This window comes from Perca fluviatilis, chromosome 19 (genome assembly GCF_010015445.1).
Source record: "Perca fluviatilis chromosome 19, GENO_Pfluv_1.0, whole genome shotgun sequence".
Classification (NCBI taxonomy): domain Eukaryota; kingdom Metazoa; phylum Chordata; class Actinopteri; order Perciformes; family Percidae; genus Perca; species Perca fluviatilis.
In genome coordinates this window covers 14,483,445-14,509,420 of record NC_053130.1, presented here as the reverse complement: position 1 = coordinate 14,509,420, position 25,976 = coordinate 14,483,445, and the positions used below count along the sequence as shown (strand labels likewise).

Below are 25,976 nucleotides of genomic sequence, written 5' to 3'. Positions count from 1 at the left end.
GTCTTTGAATGTTTTTCTTTATTGACCCTCACAAAGATGCAACATAAAACTTATACATATTGAAGATCCCAACCAACCTATTAATAAACCACTATAATTTCTATATTTTACATTGGGATACTTGAAGATCAAGAATCCCTGAAAGAGACAGACTCTCCTGGAGTACAGATGTTTTCAATTATATTACAGTATGTTACAATTATTTCTTTAGATCTGTAATCAAGTGCAAAATGTAAAAAGAGCTTGCTGTAGGAAACAACATTCAGAAAAAAAATGCACAAGTCGAAACAGCATTATTATTTAAAATTGGCGTAGTCTGAGAAAATGTCAACAAAATCCTGAACCACTCGGTAGCAGAAGTCGTATTGCTCCTGGAAGAAGAAGGAAAGGTGTTGGTGTTACTGTGCATATACGTGCAGAAATAGTTCCAAACAACACAAAAGTGAATAAACTGACAGATTCTGCACAGCAGGTTTGATATGATCTCGTTTTCCACCTACCACAGTCTGAACCATGTGTGGTCTCTGCATGCGTAAACTCTTGACTGTCTGAAAAACGTCCAGGAGGCCTTCAGCTTTCACCCTCTCCAGAATGTTACTGAGGGCAATGAAGGTACCGGTGCGACCCGCACCAGCGCTGAAACATGAAGGACAAAACCAATCAGCAACCACATCACATATTACACACACTGGACGGCCTTGGAAAATGGTGAGACTACAGACGATTTAGATATACAGCTCAGAAGTAGAAAAAGAACATTTTAAATTCTAATTACTTGGCAGTTTCTTCACAACAATCTCAACTCTTGTAATCTTAGCAGCACATCCTTTTTCCATTTGAATGAAAAAGTTTGCTAGGAAAAGGTGACCTTTTGTGTAATAGTCCTAATAATCATCCTCACTTAAAGAGAGGCTAATCCAAATGCTAACACTAATCAGTTTGGAAGCTCAGTGTTTGACTGAGTCAATGTTTACAAGGATGGTGGGATGGAGAGAGAAAGACAGAGAGAGACAGGAAGCGAGTGCGAGAGTGATGTGCGATTCGGAAGAGAAGTGTAGAGAGACATTGGGGATTGCAATGGGTTAGCCCCATTTCCCAGGGGCAGAGAAAAAGCTTTAAAAAGCCCTTCTTAGACAAGTGGTGATGAAGGAATAGAAGAGAGTGATGACACCATTTCCTGTCGTTAGCTCATCTTATCAGATTAATCATAGTGGGAGTCAGAAGAGATTTCACTTTGAGAGGTTTTAATTGACTGTGAATCAGTGGATTGGATCAATCCCACAGGGGCATGCTGCTTTAGAATCACTTCACCTGAAGCTAGGTTCTGATCAAAGCTTTCACAGCTAAGTCTTTATAAGGGATCACATAAGTGGTTTAGGCATAGAACACCAGGTCTACTGAGGCAAAATGTAGAATTTATTGTAACAGACATTTGTAGGAAAGAAAAATGTATCCAGAAAAATGAAATTCCTTCCAATATCACTCTGAGATATTCAGGTGATTAGGTGATAAAAGCGCAGTGAAAATGAAAGAGGGTTGAATTAAAAGCATGAGTGGACAGAAACATTTTACGATATACTGTATATAATTTCATATGAAGATGTACATTATGCTGCAGAATTGTCAAACTGAAGTTCCTCACCTGCAGTGCACAATTATGGGACGGTTTCCAGACTGCTGCTGCTGCCGCTGCACAGCGGCAATAATGTCAATCATCCCTCTTCCCTCGGCTGGTATTCCAATCTCAGGCCATCCGTGGAAGTGGAAGTGTCGGACGTGTTGTGACTGCTTTTCCTGGAGCGATGGAGAGATTACTCTATTTTACTCTATTACTTGATTTTTGTGCACCTAAAATTGTTAGATATAATTGCATTTCATTAAATTTTAATTGACAGCACAAAGAAAACAGGTAGGCAAATATGTCCATTTAAATTGTCTATTTTACGGCTTTTAAATGTTATAATAAAACATTACGCACTGGTCTGTAGGTGAGCACCATGTCTTTGAGAGTAAAGGTTTCACACTGTGCATCTCCAGTCAGCTCCACAGTATAATCTCCAAATGTTACACTGCCCTCTGATGGCCAATACTGGAAACACTTTTCCTAGTTGGTAAAGGTCAGATGGAAATACAATTAGGCTTCATTTGACTGATTTATATCCTATTCTTGTTATTATATTGTCAGTGTGCACCACAAAAACAATATAAAGCTATTAAATACATACACAGACTGTCAGGAATAAGAAATAAGTTAATTATGAAAATGTAATAAGAGAATAAAAAAGATTGTTTAAATGTGCAAATCTTGCGCTCCTGCACTTTTGCAAGAGCACCATACTGTACCTGCTCCCTCTCTTTGAGTTCGGTGAGCGTAACGATTGAATGACACCTCCACTCCCACACCATCCTCCAGAAGTCCTCCACTGTGTGAGACAGTGGGCCCTGGGTTGCGATAAAATAGTCCTTCTGCCTGTAGCCCTGGAGGGCAGATCATCCGGTAAACAACACTTGAGAGTGCAGCAAACATAATATTTTGCATTGTTTGTAAAGGAAACAATGAGCTTTATATATACTTCTATGGGAAATCTATACAGGAGGTCGTGAGGGAGTGCTTACATCAATAAAGGAGGCATTGATGTAGTCGGTGAACTCCTGTCCTCTTTTTACTGAGAGTATTACTCGGTTGAAATCATCTGCAAAAGAAAAAAAGGAAAATGAAACTTTCCACAAGTGATTCCTAATAAAATAAAAGTTTGAAAAGGCTGATGGAAAAAAAACAGCTAAGTACAACTTTAGCTGTGTTATTAAGGCCAAGAGCCTATATCAATTTTCACTGTAAGAAGTTGTACACAGGCTTTCCGTTCCAACTCTACCCCCAACTTTAATAAAAGCCCTATTTAAATGCCATTGATCACACAGACATGAACTGATTAGCCAGATATCTGTGTATGCCATCTATAAAATCAGCAGCAGTGTGAAACTTTGATGTTACTTGGTGATGCATTATGAAAGTGTTGGGAGTATCGGAGTATTCCTTACACGGAATGATCTGAAGCACACGGTTCTTCTTCATGTTGGCAGGAAGGTTCCCAGTTCTCATGTTCTCCTTCATTATGCGGACATTGGTCAGCTTCTGACGAGAGAACACGAGTGGATTGACATCATCGAAAACTTTGTTTTTCATTAGTGCACGGCAGTACAGCGTTTACTGTATAAACATGGTGAGACAGGCACTATTTAGAAAAATGAAAAAAAAACAGAAGCTGGACAAAAAAATGTCTTATTTGTAGAGAACAAAATTAGAGGAAGAAGAAGAAGAAGAAGAAGAAGAAGAAGAAGAAGAAGAAGAAGAAGAAGAAGAAGAAGAAGAAGAAGAAGAAGAAAAGAAGAAGAAAAAGAAGTTGAGTGTGTATGGAGCTGTGAAGGACTCTTTGCAGCAAAAATGAGAATTTTTCAGCAAGCTATAGTAAATCCTGTGTGGCAGATGGTGGTGTCTTATGAAGTTGTAGTTGATTCAAAGCATTGCTATTTATGTTACTACTGCCAAAAGTGGCACCCTGGGCAAGTTTTCCATGATTATACTCCCATACAGGACGCAGGGTCATAAGGGGGCGATTCATTACTGACTAAAATGTTTAAGAGTGAGCTTCTTTGTTCCTACCCTGAACTCCTCCTCCAGGCCCAGCCTGTCGTGGGGAGCCCTGGTGTTGTGAAGCCTCTGCAGATGGCCCTCCAGAGAGCACACATCCAGCTCTGTGTCTCCATACAAATAGTACTCTAACAGAGCCTGGTAGATGAAGGAGTATTGCATCTGAGGAGGAAGACAGAGTAAGTGAAGGAGACAAAGAGGTAGAAGTAGTAGCTTTAGTTTGCCAAAGTATTTCCTACTATTTTCTTATATCACAGACGTGGTTCTTTTCCACGTCCTTGCTTGTTTATGCCACGATTGGAGCAGCGAGTTGAGCTGTCAGTCCAAGGTACAACAGGTCGGAGAGGGTCAACACTTACATCTGTCTGGATGAGCTGACAGCGCTGTTCTCGTATTCTGCTCACAGAGCCGAAGACATCCACCCTCTGTTCCATGTGCATCATGTCGATCATGCTGTCAATGACAATGAACGTCCCAGTCCTTCCCACCCCGGCACTGTGGAAACACAAAACAAAAAGAAGGCACAAGGTCTTCTCTGTAACAAAGTGTAGCTATTAAAGAAAATGTGTCAGATAGGAACTCTATACCACATTGTATCTATACAGTACTAGTCTATATTGACGACGATGCAATTAGGTGATTGCTCCGGTGCCGCTGGAAGATGTGATGATTTTTGGTCGGATGTCCCTTACCTTACGCTTTCTTTGTGTTGACATTCTAAACTCTGGTCGATTTATGAGGACTATGATTAACTGCTCCTCAGATCTCTGCAGGGTAAATTCAGAAAGCTAGCTAGATCTGTCGAACCTGAGTTTACTTTTGCACGACTATAACAACTTTTGAACAAGCACGTTTCACCAAAACAGGTTCCTTCCCGAAGCTAATTTTGCAGAGGCACCTTTATTGGACCACAGCATTGTGGAGGTAGGTCTGGCAATGCGAGACTAATACAGTACAAATGGAACCACAGCAATAGAAGAATATAGTTTTCTCTCACACAATACAGAATTTTGCATTCTCGTTATATATTGCCATGCTATCCCTGTCCTTTTAAATAAGACGTCAATTGTGGACAGCCTCAAGCATGTGTAAAAGTGCTTCACCTCTGAAGCCCAAAGACGCTCCTAATAGATTTACAAGGGTCATTTTAGCAGACAGCACCATTGGGAGCACAGAGCTGCGATTCCACAACGTGGTGTTGAAGCCTCCTCAATGGGCCCCATTCAAGAACAACAGTCCCTCTCCCTGAGCACCTGTTGCAGCAGTTGCTACCATCAGTTGCTGATTTCTTTGGTGAGGCTTTCCACTGACTGTTGGACAAACATATGCACATACAATATTTATTGATGCTTCACTTCAGTTTGTATACATTTTACCTACAACAGAGTTCAGAGTTTCAGATACCACATTTCAGTTTTCCTTGTAGATTTATTGCAAAACAGGAAATTAATCATTCAAAAAGTGTTGAAGTGAAGTGAATCAACTCTATGACTGACTCTATTTATTATATCTTGTCTTCTGGCTTCCGTTATACTACACATTTTACCTGCAGTGCACAACAATGGGTCCAGCATACGATGGATTGACAGCCTTGACCTTCTTGAGGAATTTCAGCATGCCGATGGGTGAGAATGGCACCCCAAAGTCTGGCCAGCTGGTGAAGTGGAGCTGGGTGACCAGCCGCGGAGCTCGGGGACCATCGCTGCCCTGCTGTGAAGGACACACACACACACACACAAAGTTTATACCTGTGCATGAATAATGTTCACTGTGCAGACACAAATCAGTCAACTAAACACGGTTACCTACTGAAAAAGTAACCTCAAATTAACTGTAACATTTGCAAAAAGAATTATCATTTTGCTTCTTGTGACAGAATATAATTATGAAATGTGTACTGGTTTGCCTCTGCCTTGCTCACATGTCTCATGAGAACGTAATTTCATTCTCTTGAACACTTGGTTGCTCTGTGTTCAGAGAGTTGAGTGTAAAAGCACTGCCAGCTTGTACTGCAGCACAGTCACAGTTTTCACAGAGTCAGAGAGGATATCTGCACTTCTCTGGCTTCAAATGGAAAGGGAACAAAGTGAATTTTGTAATCTGAAGGCTTTGCGGTACACTAAGATGGCACTCTACTCGGCACTCAAAAGCAGGAAGAGAAATACAGATACTGTATGTGTATGAAGCTATAAATATGAGACATTTGAACAGTTTGCTGTATGTTAAACACACCTACATATTGATAATTTCATGCTGTGTCTATTACGTATATCCTTTAATATTCCTTAATATGTTTCCATACTGGTTTTCATTTATTTATTCAATTTAGCATCTTATTATAGTTTACTGAAATGTCTCCATGGGGAACATTCATTTTTTTACACCATCTCAATGCAGCTTTGTTTCATGTTTAATTTTTAATAGCAATCTAGCTATTATGGTTATAGATTTTTATAGCAATTAAGAAGTACAGTATATTAAGAAAAATATTGAAAAAGCACACACTTGTTTTTTAGAGCATGTGTATATCTAAATAAAAGCATAATTTATCTTAATCTTAAATTGTTTCCTTTTTCCTGCTGTACAGTATAATTACATAGTTGCTGTGAGGTCAAGTCAGTTGTGTGTGCATTAAAAATGCATCCATTATTAATATCATTAACATTCTGATATGTAGATCCACATATTTTACTTACATATTGAACGCAAAACTTTCTTATGGTGTAGTCCACCAGTACAGTGAAGTCCTCCATCGCCACCCTGATGTTCCCGTACATCCAGCAGCCTTTTTCTGGCCAATACTGATAACATTTATCCTGCTCAGAGACAATAAAGAGGTTATTCTTCTTGAACTAGAAGACAAATTTACGTCTATAAAGAACACACAATAGTATTATCTTTGCAACTTACATCTCAAATGCTCATAGAGCAGCATCTGTTATGTATATATATGTGCACGTATGGGAAACCTGTATTTGACGCATGTATTTCACAATCCAATCCAAAGGCAATCACTGGGACTTTATGCGACTCTGTCAGTCAATAAGATCTTCACAGTGACGTTTCAACTCATTAACTAGATTCTTAGACTAATTATCATGAAGCCTCTTAGGATCTTATCAACAATTATTCCGTCATTGATCCCCATCGCCTCTATCCTGCCCTATCAAACCTGCAATTGAGCTCTCAATTGATCATCCCTTTGAGGCTAAATTTAATGCGATGCTAAGTAATCTGCTGGGTGACACTTTGTATAGATTCTCAGTTGGGAAAGGGGTCAAAGAAATTATGCCCATGACTTTGGGTCATGAGAATACAAAAGGGTTTTGCTAATGGTGCATTGGAGGCATATAGAGTGGATAGGTTCATTCTACAACATAGACAAATACTCTAACAAACCTCTTTCCTTTCTTTGAGATTTGTCAGCATTACTATAGTTGCTGTTTTCTGTTCCCAAACCATCCGCCAGAAGTCGGCCACTGTCTCAAGCTTCGGGCCTGAAGCAGAATCAAGAAAAGTATAAAAGATACAGTGCAAACGGTCATACACTCAACAGCAATATTACTTAAAATACTAAACCAAGCTAACATGCACATTTACCTTGAGCTGCAATGAATTTGTTTTTCTCTTTAAAACCCTGTGTGAAAAAACACACAGTATTAATCATTTGTAAAGAGAATCGGAATTAACAGCTTAATTGCAACTAAGACTCACATCTATGTAAGATGCATTTATGTAGTCGGAACATGGATGTCCATCTAGATGACTTAACAACACTCTTGAATGATCATCTGTGAAAGAGAGAAGAAAAAAAAAAGCCTGCAAATAAATTTGGTTCTTATTTTCCATTCGGCCCAAGTCGCCTTTCCTCACGGTTTAGAGATCAATAAAACTGCAAGTCTAAAGGTTACATTAATATTAGCTGCAGAATAGATCCTCACTCACATGGCAAAATGTTTGGGTATCTGTTTTTCTCTCTGTTGTGCTCTCTGCTCGCCTCCTCAAAGGACCCGTGGTGGTAGTAACAAGGCAGCGACTGTAAAATAAATTCTCATGAGACAAAAATAAAGCCACGGGTACACAGCCTACTAACATAACATTTTATTACTATTTTCTGTACTTGTTCTATGCTTGCAGGACAAAGAACTTAGTCAGATACAAACTGCAGTGCATATCCACACCACACAAACTCGTGCTTACGTTGAACTCCTCTCTGAAGAGTTTGCCGTCGTCTGCAGAGCGTATCCGGTACTCCTCCTCCAGCGAGTCCAGAGGGATAGGGAAGTATCTCTTGGATGGCGAGGGAGATCTGGGGAGGAGGACCACTGTCTGCTCTCCTGGGTTTAAAGGAATATTTGGCGGTCAGACTGCTAATGGTTCCCAATAGAGAACATTACAAGCTCTCATAGCACCTGCAAAAACAAGCCTGATGGCCATTAAGATTTCCTACTTTTGTGGGTACATGACAGAAATGATTTCTTGAGTCATAAACATGTTGCTGCTGCACGGAACAGTCTTAACTCAGAATGTGGCCTTTCCTTTAATTTACTTGAAGTGAAAATGTATATGGCTCCCTACGTGCTAGGAAAGCAAAGAGCCTTCCAAAACCTTTCCCGCTACCTTGGACTTTAGATCGTGAAACTTTCCTAGTCTATAAAGAATGTAAGCCTGCATTTGACATAAAAAAGAAATAAAAAGTAAAAGGCTGTATTATATTTTCATGCACTGGTGGTTATATTGAGTACAGCACAACGGTACCTTGTTCCTCCAAGAAGCCATTCGGAATCTTTTTATCCACCGAGGTAACGAGAGCTTTCCTGTGGTTTTTGAACCTACAGTAATGACAAAAGGGAAAGGCAGAGAAAGCAAAACCTTCAGAGGAGATATAGGGCAGATATCTGTATTAAGAAAGCAAAAATAAGCTAACCCTGGTGTCCACGGCAGAGCTGTAAAGCACATAAGGTAAGCAAACAACAAATACCAAAACCAATATCAACCATCTAAGAGAGGCAAAGCTGTTCCTCCTCATGGCGTCCTCAGAAAAAGAAGGTCTGAGCTGGCTGGTCAGTGAATGAGTGTCTGTGACCTGACCTGACCTAGCTGTTTTTGTTTGCTGTCTTACTTGAGATGCAGCTGTTTACCCATAAGCCAATGCTCACCGCCTGTTTCAAAACCACCCCCAACCCCGATGCCCTGACCCAACACACTCACTCTCATGCTAAAAGGGAGAGAGAGAGAGAGAGAGAGAGAGAGAGAGAGAGAGAGAGAGAGAGAGAAGAGAACGCACAGATTCACTCATAGACAAAGAGAGTAAGTTGTGGATGTGTGTGTGCAGGTTTATTCACCTCAGACAGTAGATTGTCAGCAGGACAACGATGATAAGAAGCAGGGATATGACCAGTGTTGAGGGCAGCACATGAGCACCCTGATGGGTGGGGGTTTCTGGAAAGAACACACCGTGATCATAATAGTTTTAATCCCAAAATAGATTGAACAAATTATTATAGAAAGAAATAGTTTGATGTTTTGGGAAATACACAGCTGCTGTCTTTTTTCATCTACTTCTTTGCAAGAAAGCAAATACATGTATTATCCAAAATGTAAACTAAACTCCTTAAAGCAAGACCATGCAACTTTTCCTGAGTGATAACCACTCAGTGATGGGATAATGGGAAATGGTCAAATGTAGTGTAACATCAGCACAAGTAGAAGAAGAGTCACAAAGTCAGTGAACTGACTAATAACATAACATTCATAACATCAGTTGCAAAGTAATATCTGTCAGACCAAGCAAGGCTGTAGCAGCTGAATCCCTGAGTGCATCAAATTAAGTAAGGGTGTGATTTATTGCTAATAAATTCAACTTATGCATATGCAGAAAAAAACATAATTGAATCTTTCAAAAGTTACATAGTCTTGCTTTAACATCTTGTCCTTTTCATATGTTGTTTAATTGCTCTTAAGTCATTCAACAATTACCTGCAGTTTGGTTCTCATGAGATGAATTATTCACAGCAATAGAGATCCCAATCAAAAACAACACCATTGTCACTGTGGAAAAAAACAAAACAACACCAGTTACTTAAAACAAGAAAAACAGATGTTTTTCTCCAGAAAGACCACTAGAAGGCGCCAAATCAATATGAAATGCATCTGCAGCCTGTGAAGCAAGCAAAGGGCAAAAAAAAAGAGAGCTAAGCTTTGATGGGGCTTGAGAGTGATGTCTGTCTCTGTGCAGAGCAGTTAAAGTCCTTGTGGGAAATCTGCTTGCAGTCTTGTCCTGCCAGGCTGACTTGAAAGAGCAGCAGCATATCAAATAACTTAATATTCAGACATCAAACCAGAGAGGAGGCTTTAACCCTCAGGTGACAGTAACCATATCCCCTGTGGACCCTGTGGATTTGACACTTGAGTTGAGCTCAACGTAGTTATTTGGTAGAAGCCATCTCATTTTGCTGTGTTGTCTTTGATGTACAGCACTGTGCAGCCTAGCAAAGCATCCTGCACAGTGACAATAAGACATGCACACTGTTCCTCAATGTAGTAGCTGTTTTTAAATACAGTGGGCATACTGTAAGTGTGATTTCCCCCCCCCCAGAGGAATAGTGATATCAATAAACAGCTTTACAGAGTGTAAGAAATAGCATATGCATATTGGTTACACTGTGTTGTTTTTTCTTTGACTTCAACAGATTTACCTCGCTCTACAGTTAACCATCATTTTCTCCCTTTTACTTTATTGCTGGAAGCTATTAGTGATTTATTTGGGGCAGAGCTCTGCAAGTCTCTTTCCAAAATGAAAAGAATATGTCAAGTTCCTCACAACTACACCAAAATTAAATCAATCCTGACACATTATCCTTGTGTCTTATTATCTCCAAAAATGTAGCAGCCAATTTCTCCAAACTTACGTCAATTTCCCTCTTTTCTACCCTGTCCTCCAAATGAGAAGGGGAAGAAATCACAGAATAAATTGGGCTAACGGGGCAAATCTGCCTAAACGACTTTGATGAAATAAATGAGAGAAGCAAGAATTGAGTGTCCTAATTTATTCTCTGTTCCAAGTCCCTTTCTCGTTATAGAGGCCACAAGACTGGATGGAATAATTCATTGTGTCAATTTAGTTCTTCTTGAAATGGGTCATCTAGGGGCCTAATTTGTGATGTTTGAGAGAATGTCTTGCAAATGACCCTAGGGGGCTTCATATAACTATATCTCCCAAAGATTTTGCAGAAAGGGAGCCACATAATAATGCTCTAACAATGTGCTCAAAACAAAATTTATGTTGAGACTTATAAAGTATTATTAGGGGCTCTGTGTTTTGCACATTATACAGTCTCTCTCTGCAATAATACACAGTACCACACCCGGGATGCTGACATGCATGCACACATGCACATTTGCACATGGTGTAATCAGTATGGCACCAGCTGTATACAACTTCTTTTATTTAATGTATTTCATGTTCACAGTGCGGACAGATGTCTATTTTTTAAGTTAATAATCATTGGACAAGCAAATGAAATTCCCCTTACACCCATTTAATATACCAGAATCATAACTCTGTGCCACACACACACACACACACACACACACACACACACACACACACACACACACACACACACACACACACACACACACACACACACACACACACACACTGCCTTTTCTCACATCACATGTGCATGCCCACAGCCAAAGGCTATGTGTTGCATATGTGCCGCATTCTGTTGGAGGAGCCACTTCTCTCCCCAGTGTTAACAAGCTGACAGTGTTGGCACCTGTTTCCCACTCTACCCCACTGGGCAAGTCACATTCACTCACACAGACCCATCCTACAGCTCTATGCTGCAAGGCATGCTGTACGTATGGGTCACTGCACAGGTCGCTGCATATCTGTCATCTCCTGGCAGCTACAGTATACAGTATACATATATAGGCAGGAAATGAAAGAACAGAATGGAACTGTAAAAACATGTCAAATGCACATCACTTTAAGTGACTCGGTTAATTAAACAATTATAAATCAAACCTAGATTGAATATTTTCCTGTGAAAAGAAAATTAAAACAGAATTGAGTCCTATTATACAGTATGTGTTGCAGTGTGGCCCTCTGAACAACAGAGGGAATTGATACAATTGAACACAACTTGAGAGCATGCTAAGCAGAGGAAAAAATAGTAGACATTTTATTGCATGAGGCACTGTACTGTAACCATTACTAGCTTGTCACTTATTAGTTTATTTATGGAATGCACTTATTGTAAGTCACTTTATACAAAATCATTGGCCAAATAAGTACAATGTCATTTTTCAAAAGTGATAAACTACACATTTTACTTCCTTTTCATACCAAAGGGAACAAGAGTTTTTGGGTTGCTGACAAAAGCAGTAAACAAGTGTTACCCTACATTCAAGGCATCTTCTGCTCAGAGGGCCTACAATTGTTTGTGTTGCTGTGAGAAAACAGTAAAGTCATGGTGACTCTGACAAGACTTAAACTGTTGTCTCTTATTAAAATGCAATTTCTGTGATAATGTAGGTCATATATATTTCATTTTTCGAAATATCTGCATTTATCTTAATGAAACTTGCTATGACTCATTATGACACATTATGCATTATGGTTAATGCCATTTACTATACACTATTATGTATCATAATTAGCATATGACATCATCTGACCCTTATTTGAAAGGGGATTTGCTGGAGAGGCCATTTTAAACAGGAAAAAACAATGCTTTGGTATAATTGGCCTCACCATCCCCACCAGCTATTTATTCATGGGTTTCATAAACTATCTGTAAGAAATGATAATTATTATATATTATTCATTTCAGATCATAGACTGTATAAAAAGATGGAACATGTGTCTTCACTTTTTCCCACTGTACAAAATTGAAGCCAAAATATCCCGCATACAGGCGCAGCCTTCTTGTACTTGCTTTTCTGTCTATTTAATGAAATAATAAAAACAAGGTGATAACTTCAACCTCCTGCACCTGCTTGGCATACATTAAATTATATAGCATCACTTAAATTGGGAGTGCAGAAGCAAATAATCCCATCCATGCATGATGCAATGCTAACATTCAGAATGCATCACATGCAGGTTGAACCTTGAAGTGTTAACATTTTGAGCACGAATATGCATTATTCATCATCAATATGCTTTGCATTTGTGCTTTTGTGAACAGAGCTGAGATGATCAGCATTTGTGCATTAAATATGAAGAAAAGCTAAAGAAACTTAAAAGCATGTACTGTTCATCTGCAACATTCCAAGACTCACAACAGCCTGAAATAAATCTGTTCTGCTTGACTTCAACGTCTCCTTCACCTTGGCTCTAACATGAAAACCAGAAAACAAGACTCACAAATAGAAACACCAACCATAGAAATGTGTCTTTTCCTTTTGCCAGACCAGCAGCCTGTTCAATCATGTTCATCATTAATTACAACCAGACTGTGAAGGATAAGGTATGTATTAGGTATAGGTATAGGTATGTATTATTCATTTCCAACAAGAAACATAAAAATATGACTAAGCCAGATGAGTTTTTCCCCATTTTTAAAAAAAATGACTGTACTTAGAGATTTAACCTTACAGATGTGACCAGAAGACATTTAATTTGCAACTCACAAATCAGTTATACCAGACAACACAAATACCTCTGAGTGCTGAGAACATTCATGCAAAGTTCTAAATACTTAAAACATAATCATATGACTCCATGCTAAACCTCCTGGCCTTAGTTAAACACTAATAATAATAAGTTATATGCAAACTTCATAGAGAACAATACATGATGTGCATGTGTAAGACAAATGCAGTGTAGTGCAAGCTTCTTATTTCTCAAATGCATACTATAAAAATGTTCATTCATGTTCATCATTTTTAGAGCTCTTAAATATCGTATTAGATGCTGATAACCACTGGTAGTTACAGTAACATCAAGGTGATTTGTGTCATATTCTCTTTTGACCTGTGTATCATTTATAAGATAATACTGTTCTTGGACTGCTCCACGGATCTATTTAATGTCCTGCCACAATATAGCCTAATACTCTGGATATAGGTTGCTGCTCATAATTATTGGGATGACTTTCTTTTTTTTAACCTTAACACTACATCTACAACTATGGCAACTGTAGCTAGCACTACTGTAGCTAGATTACAGCTCAACTGTCACATGCAAAAATCTCATAGGCAGTGGGAAATTAAAATCTACTATCCTAGTTGAAATTGAAATTGTACAACTCATGATCTTCATTATTCCTCCTTTGTGCTGTCATAGTGCACTTGTTTGATATAGCACAATACGTTGCAGGCATTTATTTGTGGGCAATCTATTTCAGCTTCACAGCCAGGAATCTTAATTGCTCTGCAATCCTTTTTTGCATACTTTTCCTAAAAGCGTATAGATGAAACATGGAAAATACAATGTTGACACGCTTACTGAGTCGCTGCAATGAGGTGCCAATGGGAACCAGCTGGCAATTATTATCGACACGTTTAAAGGTAGTCTAAAAATCTGCAAATTAGAAAAAGTGAAAACACTGTAAATCATGCATGTTTTACATTAGTACTTGACACTATTAAATGACACCAGCACTAAATCAGTCTTTTGCTTTTATGCTACGGTATACATGTATGTGGTCTGTTGATGTGCCGTTTAATTTAAAAATCTAACTCCCTACCTGCTTTTTTTTTTTTTACTTTATTTTGCATTTTTCCAAGTCCTTACTTGCTTAAATCTGCTTTTACATTCACAATCTATCCGATATCTATACCTGCTGTTGTTCAGGTTTATGAATGCATGTAGCCTATCCCAGCATGCACTGGGCAGAAGGCTGGGTACACCATTGACAGCTCTCTAGTCTATCAAAATGGGTTTTATATTGTACAGTAATGAGTTAATGAAGGGTCTATATAAAACCACGTCTAGCCATAAACAAAAACAACAGTTGATTTCTATGTCATATTCTTCTGTGCATTACCATTGACTACACCGTTTAACATGATGCTCAGCACAGTGCAATAAAATAAGATTTAGGAGTACAGACTACAGCCATGCTAAAGCTACATTCAGGCATAGTTTGCATCATCAACATGCTAACTCGCTCAGAATGACAATATTTACATGCTGATGCTTAACAGGTATAATGTTTACTGTGTTCCCCATTAGTTTAGCAGTATAGCACACTAACATTTACTGATCAGTACTAAGCACAAGGCACAGCTGAGGTTGATAGATTGATCAGTAATTTTTAAGTACTGGACCAATTAAAATGTCGACCTCATGATGGAGCTAGATAAAAGGCACGGGGTCAACAAAAAACAAACAAATTTCATGGCAATTCAATCGATAGCTGTTGAGATATTTAATTCAAAACACAAATGTCAACCTCATTGTGGCGCAAGAGGAAAAGTCATCATCCTCTTATATATATCTCTACCAAATTCCATGGCAATCCATTCAATATGTGTTTTAATATTTCAGTCTGGACAAAAGTGGTGGATCGACAGGCCGACACCACATGATAGCAAATGATGCACCATTGCATCACCATAACACAATCCAACATTACATGTTGATTAATTGGAATGGGATATGATGCATGGTATGTAAACAGAAAGGAACATCACTGACCTGACCGTGCTAAAAGCTTACAACAATTTAAATGTCCATTGATTTGAAAAATGCAATTTCTAAATTATTCAACATGTTCCATCAGTGACACTGTGTAGAGCACATTCATGGATATTTGCCAGATATAATGCTCATTAGACTATGATTTCTGATCTGGAAAAATAGGAGCAATATTGCTAGGTTTGCATGACTACAAATTTATAGTGAGATATACAGAACAATGTTAAAAAATATGGGTATAATTGGTGCTGCTGGATAGTAGTTTGGATTATAATAAAGGGTAAACAAATTCTGTTCACAGGGATATCTCAAACAATAACAAAATATCAAATAGATAGTTGTATCATGTCTCCGTTTCTTCACAAATCAATACAGCCTCAAAGACAGATCCACATTTTGTGCTTGGCACAGAATAGATGGCATGTGTCTTGTACACAAAAAAGATAAAAGTTTTTTGTTTGTTTTTTCATGGAGAGAAGGAACAAAGGCAGAGCAAAAAAAAAAAGAATACCAGAAACAGCCACCACTTCCATTGTCAAGTGCCAAGCAAAAGGATGGGACGAGAGCACAAACACATGTCAGTAAAGTGTGGCAGCAGAGAGAAGAGGGAAGATGAAAGAGGAGACAAGATGAGACGAGAAGAGAGGGGAGAGGAGTTGGAGCTAGAGGAAATAAATGTCTAGATTCTGGGTTCAGAGATAACAGCCATAATGGTAGACATCCTTGGTACACAGAGGCAGTTAATAGGATGAAGCTGTACTGTCTGGTAAGTCACTGCTATATCTTCAAATGCAGTTCACTGTATTTTAGATATGAGGGAGGCTTTGCAACATGGCTGCCTTTCAAAATACACATCACAAAAACTTCAACTTCCTATCAAAAAGACATTTTACTTAACACTAGGAATGCTGCTATCTCTTTGTCTCATCTTCTTAATCCTCTATATATGTCTCTGATCACTGTCTACTACATAGTAAAGGTAAAAAAATATCAATCATGAAAGGAGACACTACGATTATTAGATTATTTCCTCTTAATAGATTAAATTTCAATTGATTCCCTGAAACAGAATTGACCTGGTTTGTGGTCAGAATGCTTAATAAAAGACTTACACTTCCAAGCAAAGCCAGTGTGATCTGGTATCAGTTGACCCGTCAGTCCATAGCAGCCATGTGATTCCACTTCTTTTCTTGGTTGGACTTATTGAGGTTTTATAGCCTCAGTCATTCTCCTACTCACATCCTCTCTGAGATATCGATAATAGTACTGGGTGAAGTGATGACTGAGGTCGGTGGTGGGGCCTGATGTTGTTTTCAGCGCTTTATATTGGGATCAAGGCACAGGGGTCCATGGGAACCTGGAAATGTAAGCAAATAGTTACAAATATATAAAAGTTCAACCAAAACCAAAAAGATATAGCTAGCTCTTAGCTATATCTTTTTGGTATATATTATTAAGCAGTAACAGAGGCAGACTCACTGTTTGAGGTTGACTCAAAGAAAAAAACAACTTGAAATGCATTAATACGCAAAAAAAAAGAGAAGTAGAAGTGGAAGTTTGCATCTGTGCACAGTATGTCTGAGAGAATATATGCACTGCATGTAATCAACTGGGTGTGGATGTGTACAACACTGTGTACTGTACATGACCAATGTTTGTGTACTGTTTACTGCAACAACCTATGTTCCAAAGCAAAAACATTAACAAGCTATTTATCTCCAACCATGCAAAACTAATTCTCCACAAATTAGTCTTCCCAGACAGTGTTTGTGGTACACATGAGGAGTTTGCACCAATTCACTTGCTTCTAACACTATAATTGTAACAATCACCTTTAATAACCGTAAACAGGAAAATAGTGTTCACAAACAATGTAGCCCAATTAAAGCCACCACTAATACACACAGCCGCAAATCTGTCCGTGAATGTGACTGTACAAGAAAACCATTGCATTTATGCAATGGGTTTCTTGCAAGTATGTTGGAAATAATTATTTACTATTTACACAAAGACTTGACTATAATGGTATTCTATCGCCTTGCTTGACTCTGAGAAAGAAAGCATGCACTTCTTGCCCCTAACTCCTACTCTCCCACTACCCACAGGTGTAAGAAACAAAGCCATATTGTTAACACTTGGCTGCTGTGACACAGCCGAGCAGAAAGCAAAGGAGAAGAGGTGGATTAGTCACTAGACCCAGCTGGATGGGCCCACTCAGTCTGAGCCGGGGTGAGGAAAATGAATGAACAAGGTATGGAAAACACTTCTTTTCCCCCCGTACTGTAGGAGCTGTGTTCAACTTTTCCAAATGTTGCAAAGTAATTTGGCATTTGAACATGAACATGTTTGCTATTAAAAGCATCAGCTTTACCCCAAGAACTGTAAACCTGGTCAAAATATGTTTTAATAAATAAGGCTTTTAAAATGTGTTCTAGCATTCATAAGGTTGGGGGACAGGTTTCAGTTTTTCTATCAGAAACAAAAGCCAGGTTGTGAGAATAGGTGACACGAACACCAAAATGATCCATGGGCCAGACACAATTTCTGGGCCACTCAAGGTGGCAAAATCTTGTAAACATTTTTGAAAAAGTTTGCCATATTTTGATGATAACTAGAGCTGAGTGACAGCTGTAGCTGTAAACAGCTATGCATTTACTAACCCACCAAAAAATCTTCTTTAGCTAGTGCATCCTCTTAAAGGCTTGATTTATGGACCTTTATTAATGTTATCCTAAACAATTTTTGGTATAATTTTGAAATGCTACATTCTTAGCTTTTATAGTCCAGATGGGAGTCTGTCTGACAAATAACAGAGCACAGTTGAGCTTTTCAATGTCTCAATGGCATACATTTTTACAATTGTCTTTTCTAAATTATGGTGTTTTCGCACTGTGAAAAAGCCCTGAATAATCACTAGACTGCAAGGATAAGAAAAGAAATGTATAATTTCCCTATACTATCCAAATTTGTGGGGTGGTTTTGGTCCTTCAATTAGAAGAACATGTTTAAAGAAAATTTTAAATCTCTATTTTATCTTTGCCTTCAAATGGGCTTTTCAATCGTGCAGTCATGCAGTGCTGATAAGCAACACTAAAAACACAATCAGATCATAGATATTAATCTACATTGCATTTAGTATACAAAACAGAAAGGTCCAAACTGATGCAGCAGAGTTATCCTGACTTTTAGTCCCAAGAGTGGCGGACAAAGTCCAAACACACTGGATCCTGCACCATGATGTAACTTAATATTGTCTTGTATAGAAAGTCCCTGCCTGGTTAACACCCATATCTTTTAAACTCTTCACCCAAGCAAAGATTACTCAAGTGATGTTATTTCAGTAATTTCCCCAGACTTGCCAAAGTTCCTCCTGAACCACAGAAGACCTTGTACAAGTGTTTTTAAAGGCTGTGTAGCACTCAACGTTACTAGTAATTTGACATGTGCAATTGGTGACGTGTTCCTTCAAGATAACATGTCTCAAACATGGTAATGCATAGCTCCAATTTCTTTGATTCAAACAGCACAGTAAGAAGTTACTCTCCAGTGCATTTATTCTATATGGGGTCGGGGAACTACAAGGTTAAGCTAAAAACATATACTAAAGAAAAACTGTCACAACACAGCTAATGTGACCTTTGACCTGACCTGCAAAAATAAATCTTGTTACTGAATCTGTCAATCAAAAATGAATCACAGAGTAACCAGGCAGAAATGGCGCTGTTCTCTGGATCTGAGCACATTTCAGCTCCCAGGCTGAACTCCCTGCTAGTTGTTATACAAAGGGTTTAAGAAAAGTTTAGCTACCAAGCAGTGGTACAACAATGTTAATAATAGGTAATGTGCTGCACTGAAGTAATAATACGCTTCGAAGTATTAGGCAAGGCATTTTGCAATGGTAGTATATTATTATTCATGTTAAAAAGCCTGGGCTAAATGATAATAGGTATAAAAAATGTATATGATATGCTAAGTTATTCATACGGTTATTTCACTTGCGTGAAAGTCATTTGGGAGACTTTTATGAAGCAATCTTCATCTTTTCACACAGAGTATTGTTCTCTTTTCAGCCCCGCACATTCAGTCCAAAGAAGAAGGAGACATGCTCATGGATCATACGATTGCAAGCACAAGCGCTTCCTTTCTGTGCTACTCTGCCCATTGACTAAGAGGGGAAACATGCAGGCCATTAAAGTTTTATGGGAGTGCAGTCATCACCCAGCACTCTGTGGTTCCAATCATTAATTCATACCAAAACAGGCAAGTACTATAGCTAAGACCAGCTGTGAGGTAAAGATGTTTCTTTTCTTGATTACATAATTAAGAATTAAATATCACTATTGTTGTCTGTTTTTTTATCATGATTTGCATGGTCAAAATATTTGAAATCCATTCCCAAATCTGACAGATGCTATTCACACACCCCAATGACTTCAATGAATCTAGCTTTTCATTCTATTCCCATGCTGCCTTGCTGACACTTAAATCCAATATTGATGGCTTCTATCCCAGAGGCACACGTGGTTTCCTGAGACGATAAATCCACTGTTTTATATATAACGGGGTAAACTACTGTAGGTCTATAGAGAGCACAGATGCATGCAGTAACCTTTATTCATGATGCTCAACGTGTAACGGGCGGAGACTGCATTTTGTCAGTCAGGTTGGAAAATTTGATTTCACACAGATTGTGGTGATGAGTAGCTGTATCTGTTTGTAAATATGATTGAATCTGTGTGACAAAATGCTGCTTTTTACAGCACGAGATAAAGATAATTGTGTCTTTTGCAAAATACTTAAAAAGACGCTCTTCTTATGTTCATGTAAAGATCTGCCACTTGGAGTTCTGGACCTTAAGTGACTGGTCTACTGAGCATGTCACTGCCTGAGTCATGAACACCCACGCTTAGAAATAGGTGGCTATTGCCGAGGGAAATAGCTGAGGCTTATTATTCTTATGCCTTCATATCAGAGGATGAGTAGAGTAATCTCTAGCCTGTCTGAAAATGACACTTCTGGGGCACAGTATAGGTGAAGCTAGGGACAAGAGATAATAATCATCGCAATTACAGCTTCACCACTCGTTGCAGCTCAACCAAGGGTAATAAGTTTGTTCCTTTTGCTAAAGTCCAGTATAATAAGTGGATTGAAACTGTAAGAACAAGCAAACAGTGCTACAGTAGTCCAATCATTACTATTACATACTTAAATATAGGATGATATAAACACATTGTTAGGTGTCATATTTTAAACTACTTTGGGGCTTCAGTCAGACCCTGCAGCTGCATTCTCTGACTCCTTCATGAAACAGCTGTTCGTGTTTAAGAACAGTCACCTGCTTCCCACTTGATGAAGACTTGAGTCAGAGGTGAAATGCAAACAAGAAACCTTTTAAAATTGTGTTGTGATGATGCAGTGGATGTTTATTTTTAATAAAATGTATGGATGTAGTGCCTGAAAAACAGAGCAGAGCATCTCTTGTCTACATCCAGTTGCATACATACAGATATTCATCGAACACTAGTAAAGTGTTTTACAAGGTTATGAGGTCTCCACGTCTCACACTGATCAGTGCACACATGCAGACACTCCATAGAATCGAACATAATCCTCATATGCAAGGCCTTAATTCTTATTTTAATGACAGACAACAGACAATGAAGTAAACAGTGACAAAAGTGAGACAGTTCAGATTAGCAGATCATAAAGCATAATTACCCAGGCACCTAATGGAAAATGTATATGGCTAGATAATCTCTGGTTAGCCCACATGGCCACGATAAAGGAGGGTAATCAAGATAATCAAATATAAATCAGTTTAGATAAAAGACTTGCTTTCCCACGCTGTACAAATCCTCTCTGGTTCATACATGTCTGCACAAAGCATAAACTCTCCAAAACGGTGAAAAAATCTATAAAACAAATCTTTAAAACTTCAACTTCACTCAAAACTGATTGTGACTAGGGAGAGGTGTCACAAAACATGTTTAATACAAAACTCGATGATGGAAAAGTGGCTCCCATGATTGTTTGTTGTTTTGAAATCAAGATGCAGTCGAGAGTGCATTATTAGAGTTACACTGACCTAAACAAAAATGTCTTCAATCTCGACTTCCAAAGCAATCACACAGATTTGACTTGTTGGTTCTCTTCAACCTCCACACCTGCCCCCATTACTCTTTTTCCATGCTTCTTTCAGCCCACGTGTTCATATCTGATGACACCAGTGAAGCACTGAATTAGCTTTTATGACCATCATCTGATAGAGCATCTATGGCAACCACTGAATTGTCCCTTGGACAGATGGATGTCTTTATTAGCAAGAGAAGTGTATCATGTTGACTCAACAATGACTCATGTCTTTCTACAGAGGCTGTTGTCATATCAATGTCCTGCATCAAATTGTCAAAGTGTAGCCTATATAAACTGCCCATCCATTCATACTCACAGCTATGCTAAACCAGTTTAAAACAGGCCAGTGTGGACGTATTTAACACATCAGCATCATTCTCACCTTAGGATATTGAGAAGTCATCATCAAGAAATTAATCTTTAATTAGCATGTGTCTAACTATAGCTCATGTATTCCCAAGGTGAAAAAAAATGTGGGTGATGTAGCCCAATATTTAGACCACAGATGAAGAATATGAGGTAATTCTTAAATTAACATTAGCTTTTACTAGGCCATTTAATTAGGGATGGAACAGAAGGTGAAGTTATTGTGAATTAGGTTATGGTGAATGAGGGACATTTATAATTCATGTGAGAACACATGGTATTTCCACCAGTTTCCCACACTGCAACAATTATGCCATTCTCATTGTCACATAATTACCATACTATGATCAGAGTCTGTGCTAAGCAATTACAGCTATAAAAATGAAATACTTCCTGTCTATTACTTTTGTGTTCCAGATTAATGGGTCAGTCGTCATTACTGCTACAATGAAAATGGTACAAATATGAAAATGTACATTTGTGTAGAAGGGATGTGTATTTTATTTTGAAATTGAAACCAAACATCTGACCTGAATATGCCCTTGCTTCAAAATAAAATTAACTGACACAAAGTTATTCTCTCAGGTGATACCAGACAACAACCCATATTGTGTAAACTACAGCATCCAGTATGATTGTTGAGTATGCCACGTACAGGCCTGTCTACATCTTAAGCCTACGTGTACTCGCCCACTTGCGTTTTCTGTCTAGACCATGAGGATGCTGCATATCTAATGCACCTCTTCCCAATAACATCTGATCGCAATTTCGATATGAAATCAACAATTTCTCAGATGGCTCTAATGTAAAAAATAATTATTAATAGAAGAGAAAATAATCACATGGAGCACCCTATGGTCGCAGGGCGTGCGTGGATTTGCTCCACTAACCCATATTTACTGTAGCGCATGTCTGTGTTCAGGAATGGCAGTCTAAACGGAATAGGCTATACCATGTCCAATCCCTGTGGCCTGCATGCTGCTTCCCCATCTCTGGAGATGTGTTGTAGCTAAAGCATTTTCTTCTTTCAGCAAAATGCAGTGTGGTCTAATTATAAGAGAGATGGAGGCTAATACATCCCAGCTACACTGAGTACCAGGGAGAGGCTTCAAAAACGAGTACATAACCGAAAGAAAGCAGTCGGCGATTACGTAAATGCACATATGGAAAAGTAGTCCGGCTGCTTTTTTGCTCTTACCGTGGTAGGCTACTCTGCGATGACCTCGCCTCACACGGCGCAGCGGCTGATGATGTCGGCTAGTGTCTTTCCTGCACGGACCCGACGCCTGCCTCTTTTGTTATGTCATTTGAAGGATAACACGAAACACATGGAGTTGTCTTATCATCTGACCGTAGACGAATAACGCGTTTATGTTCCCCTGATGATCATGTTTCCAGCAGATCTCTCCGAGGATGCGTTTCACCCCCGCCGGCCCACCTGCCTGCCTGAGCTGAGCCGTGTATGGCAGCCAGAGTGGAGACTTGGAGACCCTCCCACGGGCGCAAAGCAGTGGATCAGGTGGACACTCAGCATCCCTCACATTCCTGCATCATTGGAAGATAAAGGGCAGCCCTGTGCATAAAAGGCTCAGTTTGTCCTTGTTTTTCCTATCTTATGATAGTTTTTTTTTACGGTTGACATTTTAGCTGTGACGTTTGTTCAATACATTAAGATATGTTTTAAGCTGTAACATTACTTTGGTGTTCCTCTTGGGGTTTACGTTATGAATTCACATTGACCTTATCAAACTTTATGGATTTGTTTCCTGTCACATGATGTTACAAACGTGCATGTCCTGTGGCATTTGTTTTGACAAACAGACTTTTGTTTCTGTATTTTAGTTTTAGTCAGCTAGGATGTCCATTTTAATTTATAAAAAGGATACACAATGTAGTTCAGAGTGCTTTAGGTCAGTACTTAGTACAAAATCACATGGACGACTTGAGAAAATAAAAATAACTGACCAAAGGTTTTACTACTTTTAGATGTAAGTAGAGCCATCTGCTGGCAATGATGGACCTGTCATGCGTGTGCTCACAAAAAGTTGTTAATAGGATGAGCAAAAAGTAAAATAAGGTTATAATTTTAGATATTAACACCATGGGAATTTCAGTTGACAATTCAAGAAAAAGAAAAGAAAATGTAATATCAGGCCTAGATGTAAGTTTGGTGTTCAAAACATTTATTTTATATATATGCTATCCATCCATCCATCCATCTTCTTCCGCTTATCCGGTGTCGGGTATGCTAGTTTTTTGTAAATGATATGGATCATATGCAATTTGCATGCATGTCCTTTTTCTGCTTTTGTATCACAGCTAATGTGTAGCTCACATGTTGATACCGTTAAATAGCTGTGCACAGCAAGTGGTATTTACATGTATATATGAATTGAATGAAATGAATATGAATGTACATAAATTAGCATTTCATGGCCACAATTTTGTTTTTCTCGGATGTCATGTCCGGGGCTCCGTACTAAAGGACAACTTGAGGGCACTTTTGTTAAAGGGCAGCTGTGCAAAAGCTCCTCTGTTCACAAGATGTGCAGGCATACAGGCAAATTGCATGTCTGCAGGGGCTGTTGAATATCACAAGGAATACATATTTTGGCATTGTTTAATCACAGTTAGAACATTTGATAAATAAAGTGCTTCTTATAAAGTATATGGGACAATCCTCCTTTTATTGACTTTCCAGAGACAATAAATCATTGAGTATAGGCTGTTTTTGCTATCCTCACATTGCCAGAACTGTTGCCACAGCACTGTGTAGTAACTTTTTGCTGACCTCTTACTGGAGTGATTCAATTAGGAGCGATAGACTGCTGCCAAATAAAAACATTTAAGGTTGGTCAAATAATTTAAAATGTATTATGTAATGTTCCTTTCATTTAAAATGTGTATCAAAATTGTGTCAATACAGTGAGTTGTAGTTAAATGAACAATGGAAATAGTAGGTGCTGCAGATTAAAGGAACACGCCGACTTATTGTGAATTTAGCTTATTCACCGTAACCCCCAGAGTAAGACAAGTCGATACATACCCTTCTCATCTCCGTGCGTGCTGTAACGCTGTCTGACGGCTCCAGCATTAGCTTAGCCCAGCACAGATCCTGCAGGTAACTGGTTCCAACTAGCCTACTGCTCCAATTGATAAAGTGATAAAATTAGCCAACATGTTCCTATTTACATATTGTGATTTGTAGAGTCACTAGCGTGTACAAAAACGCGTAACGATGAGACGACAGCCGTCTTCTATCCCTAAACAAACCAGGAACTATATTCTCAGACAGGCTTGCTGCGAGCATATCACTCCGCCCAAGTACTATATTCTTCCGCCTGAGAATATAGTTCCCGGTTTGTTTACGGTTAGAAGATGGCTGTGTCTCATGTTACGTTGTTTTTTGTACATGCTGTGACTCTACAAATCACAACATGTAAATAGGAACATGTTGGCGTTATTTTGTCACTTATTCGGAGCAGTAGGATTACTGGAACCATTCACCTGCCTGTTCTGTGATGGGCTGATGCCGCTGGAGCCGTCAGACAGCTTTACAGCACGCACGGAGATGAGAAGGGTATGTATCGACTTGTCTAACTCTGGGGGTTACGGTGAATAAGCTAAATTCCCAATAAGTCGGCGTGTTCCTTTAAAGGTGCACTATGAGTTCCTGCATGGTCACTGTTGTTGACGTTCCAAGTAAATTCCAAACAAAAGAGAGCAAACTCAACCCTCCACCCATGTTTCCGTAACTGTCATGACTAACTGACTTTCAGGCGGTTACACACCAACCAGACAACCAACCGTCGGCAGAAAAGCCAGTCGGACTGATCAGTCTCCCCGAGTTGGTCCAAAAAGTGCCTCAGAACACACCGAAGAGATGAGACGTAATACGTCTCCATAACAGCAGGCGGCGCTAATCTGTATTGTTGCCCAAAAAATTAAAACCGGCAGCTGATTGGACGAACACGTCACATGGGTTTGTTTTCTCCAGAAATTCAAAGCCAGACTGTGCTTAGCGGCTTGTTCTGAATACGATCTCATATTGTACTAAAATAGTTCACTGAAACATTTTTCTGAAAACATTTTAAGCAAGAAATAGGCCATGCAGTTGCTGAATCTGTCTTCTGGGGCAGGCAGCTAGCAGATCAAGAAGAGATGCCTACGATT

At 38.9% G+C, this 25,976-nt stretch overlaps 1 protein-coding gene across 3 annotated transcripts; it reads right to left on the bottom strand.

Moving 5' to 3' along the window:
- Positions 1 to 23,291, bottom strand: LOC120548387 (receptor-type tyrosine-protein phosphatase epsilon-like). Of its 3 annotated transcripts, none has more exons than XM_039784645.1 (21): positions 23,002 to 23,291; positions 16,418 to 16,662; positions 9,629 to 9,700; positions 8,995 to 9,091; positions 8,408 to 8,481; positions 7,850 to 7,986; positions 7,595 to 7,685; positions 7,364 to 7,440; positions 7,250 to 7,286; positions 7,049 to 7,146; positions 6,346 to 6,465; positions 5,196 to 5,359; positions 4,009 to 4,144; positions 3,662 to 3,811; positions 3,040 to 3,133; positions 2,617 to 2,693; positions 2,344 to 2,478; positions 1,979 to 2,104; positions 1,643 to 1,794; positions 501 to 636; positions 1 to 371 (listed from the first exon to the last, which is right to left on the bottom strand). In XM_039784645.1, exons 3-21 carry the CDS (start codon positions 9,693 to 9,695, stop codon positions 297 to 299), a joined length of 2,043 nt encoding a protein of 680 aa, XP_039640579.1. In that variant the 5' UTR covers positions 9,696 to 9,700; positions 16,418 to 16,662; positions 23,002 to 23,291; the 3' UTR covers positions 1 to 296. The 3 variants fall into 3 exon arrangements, with proteins under 3 accessions (XP_039640579.1, XP_039640580.1, XP_039640581.1); XM_039784646.1 differs by having other exon boundaries at positions 3,040 to 3,130; XM_039784647.1 differs by lacking the exons at positions 8,995 to 9,091; positions 9,629 to 9,700; positions 16,418 to 16,662; positions 23,002 to 23,291 and adding an exon at positions 8,647 to 8,733.
- Between the last annotated feature and the right edge of the window lie 2,685 nt (positions 23,292 to 25,976).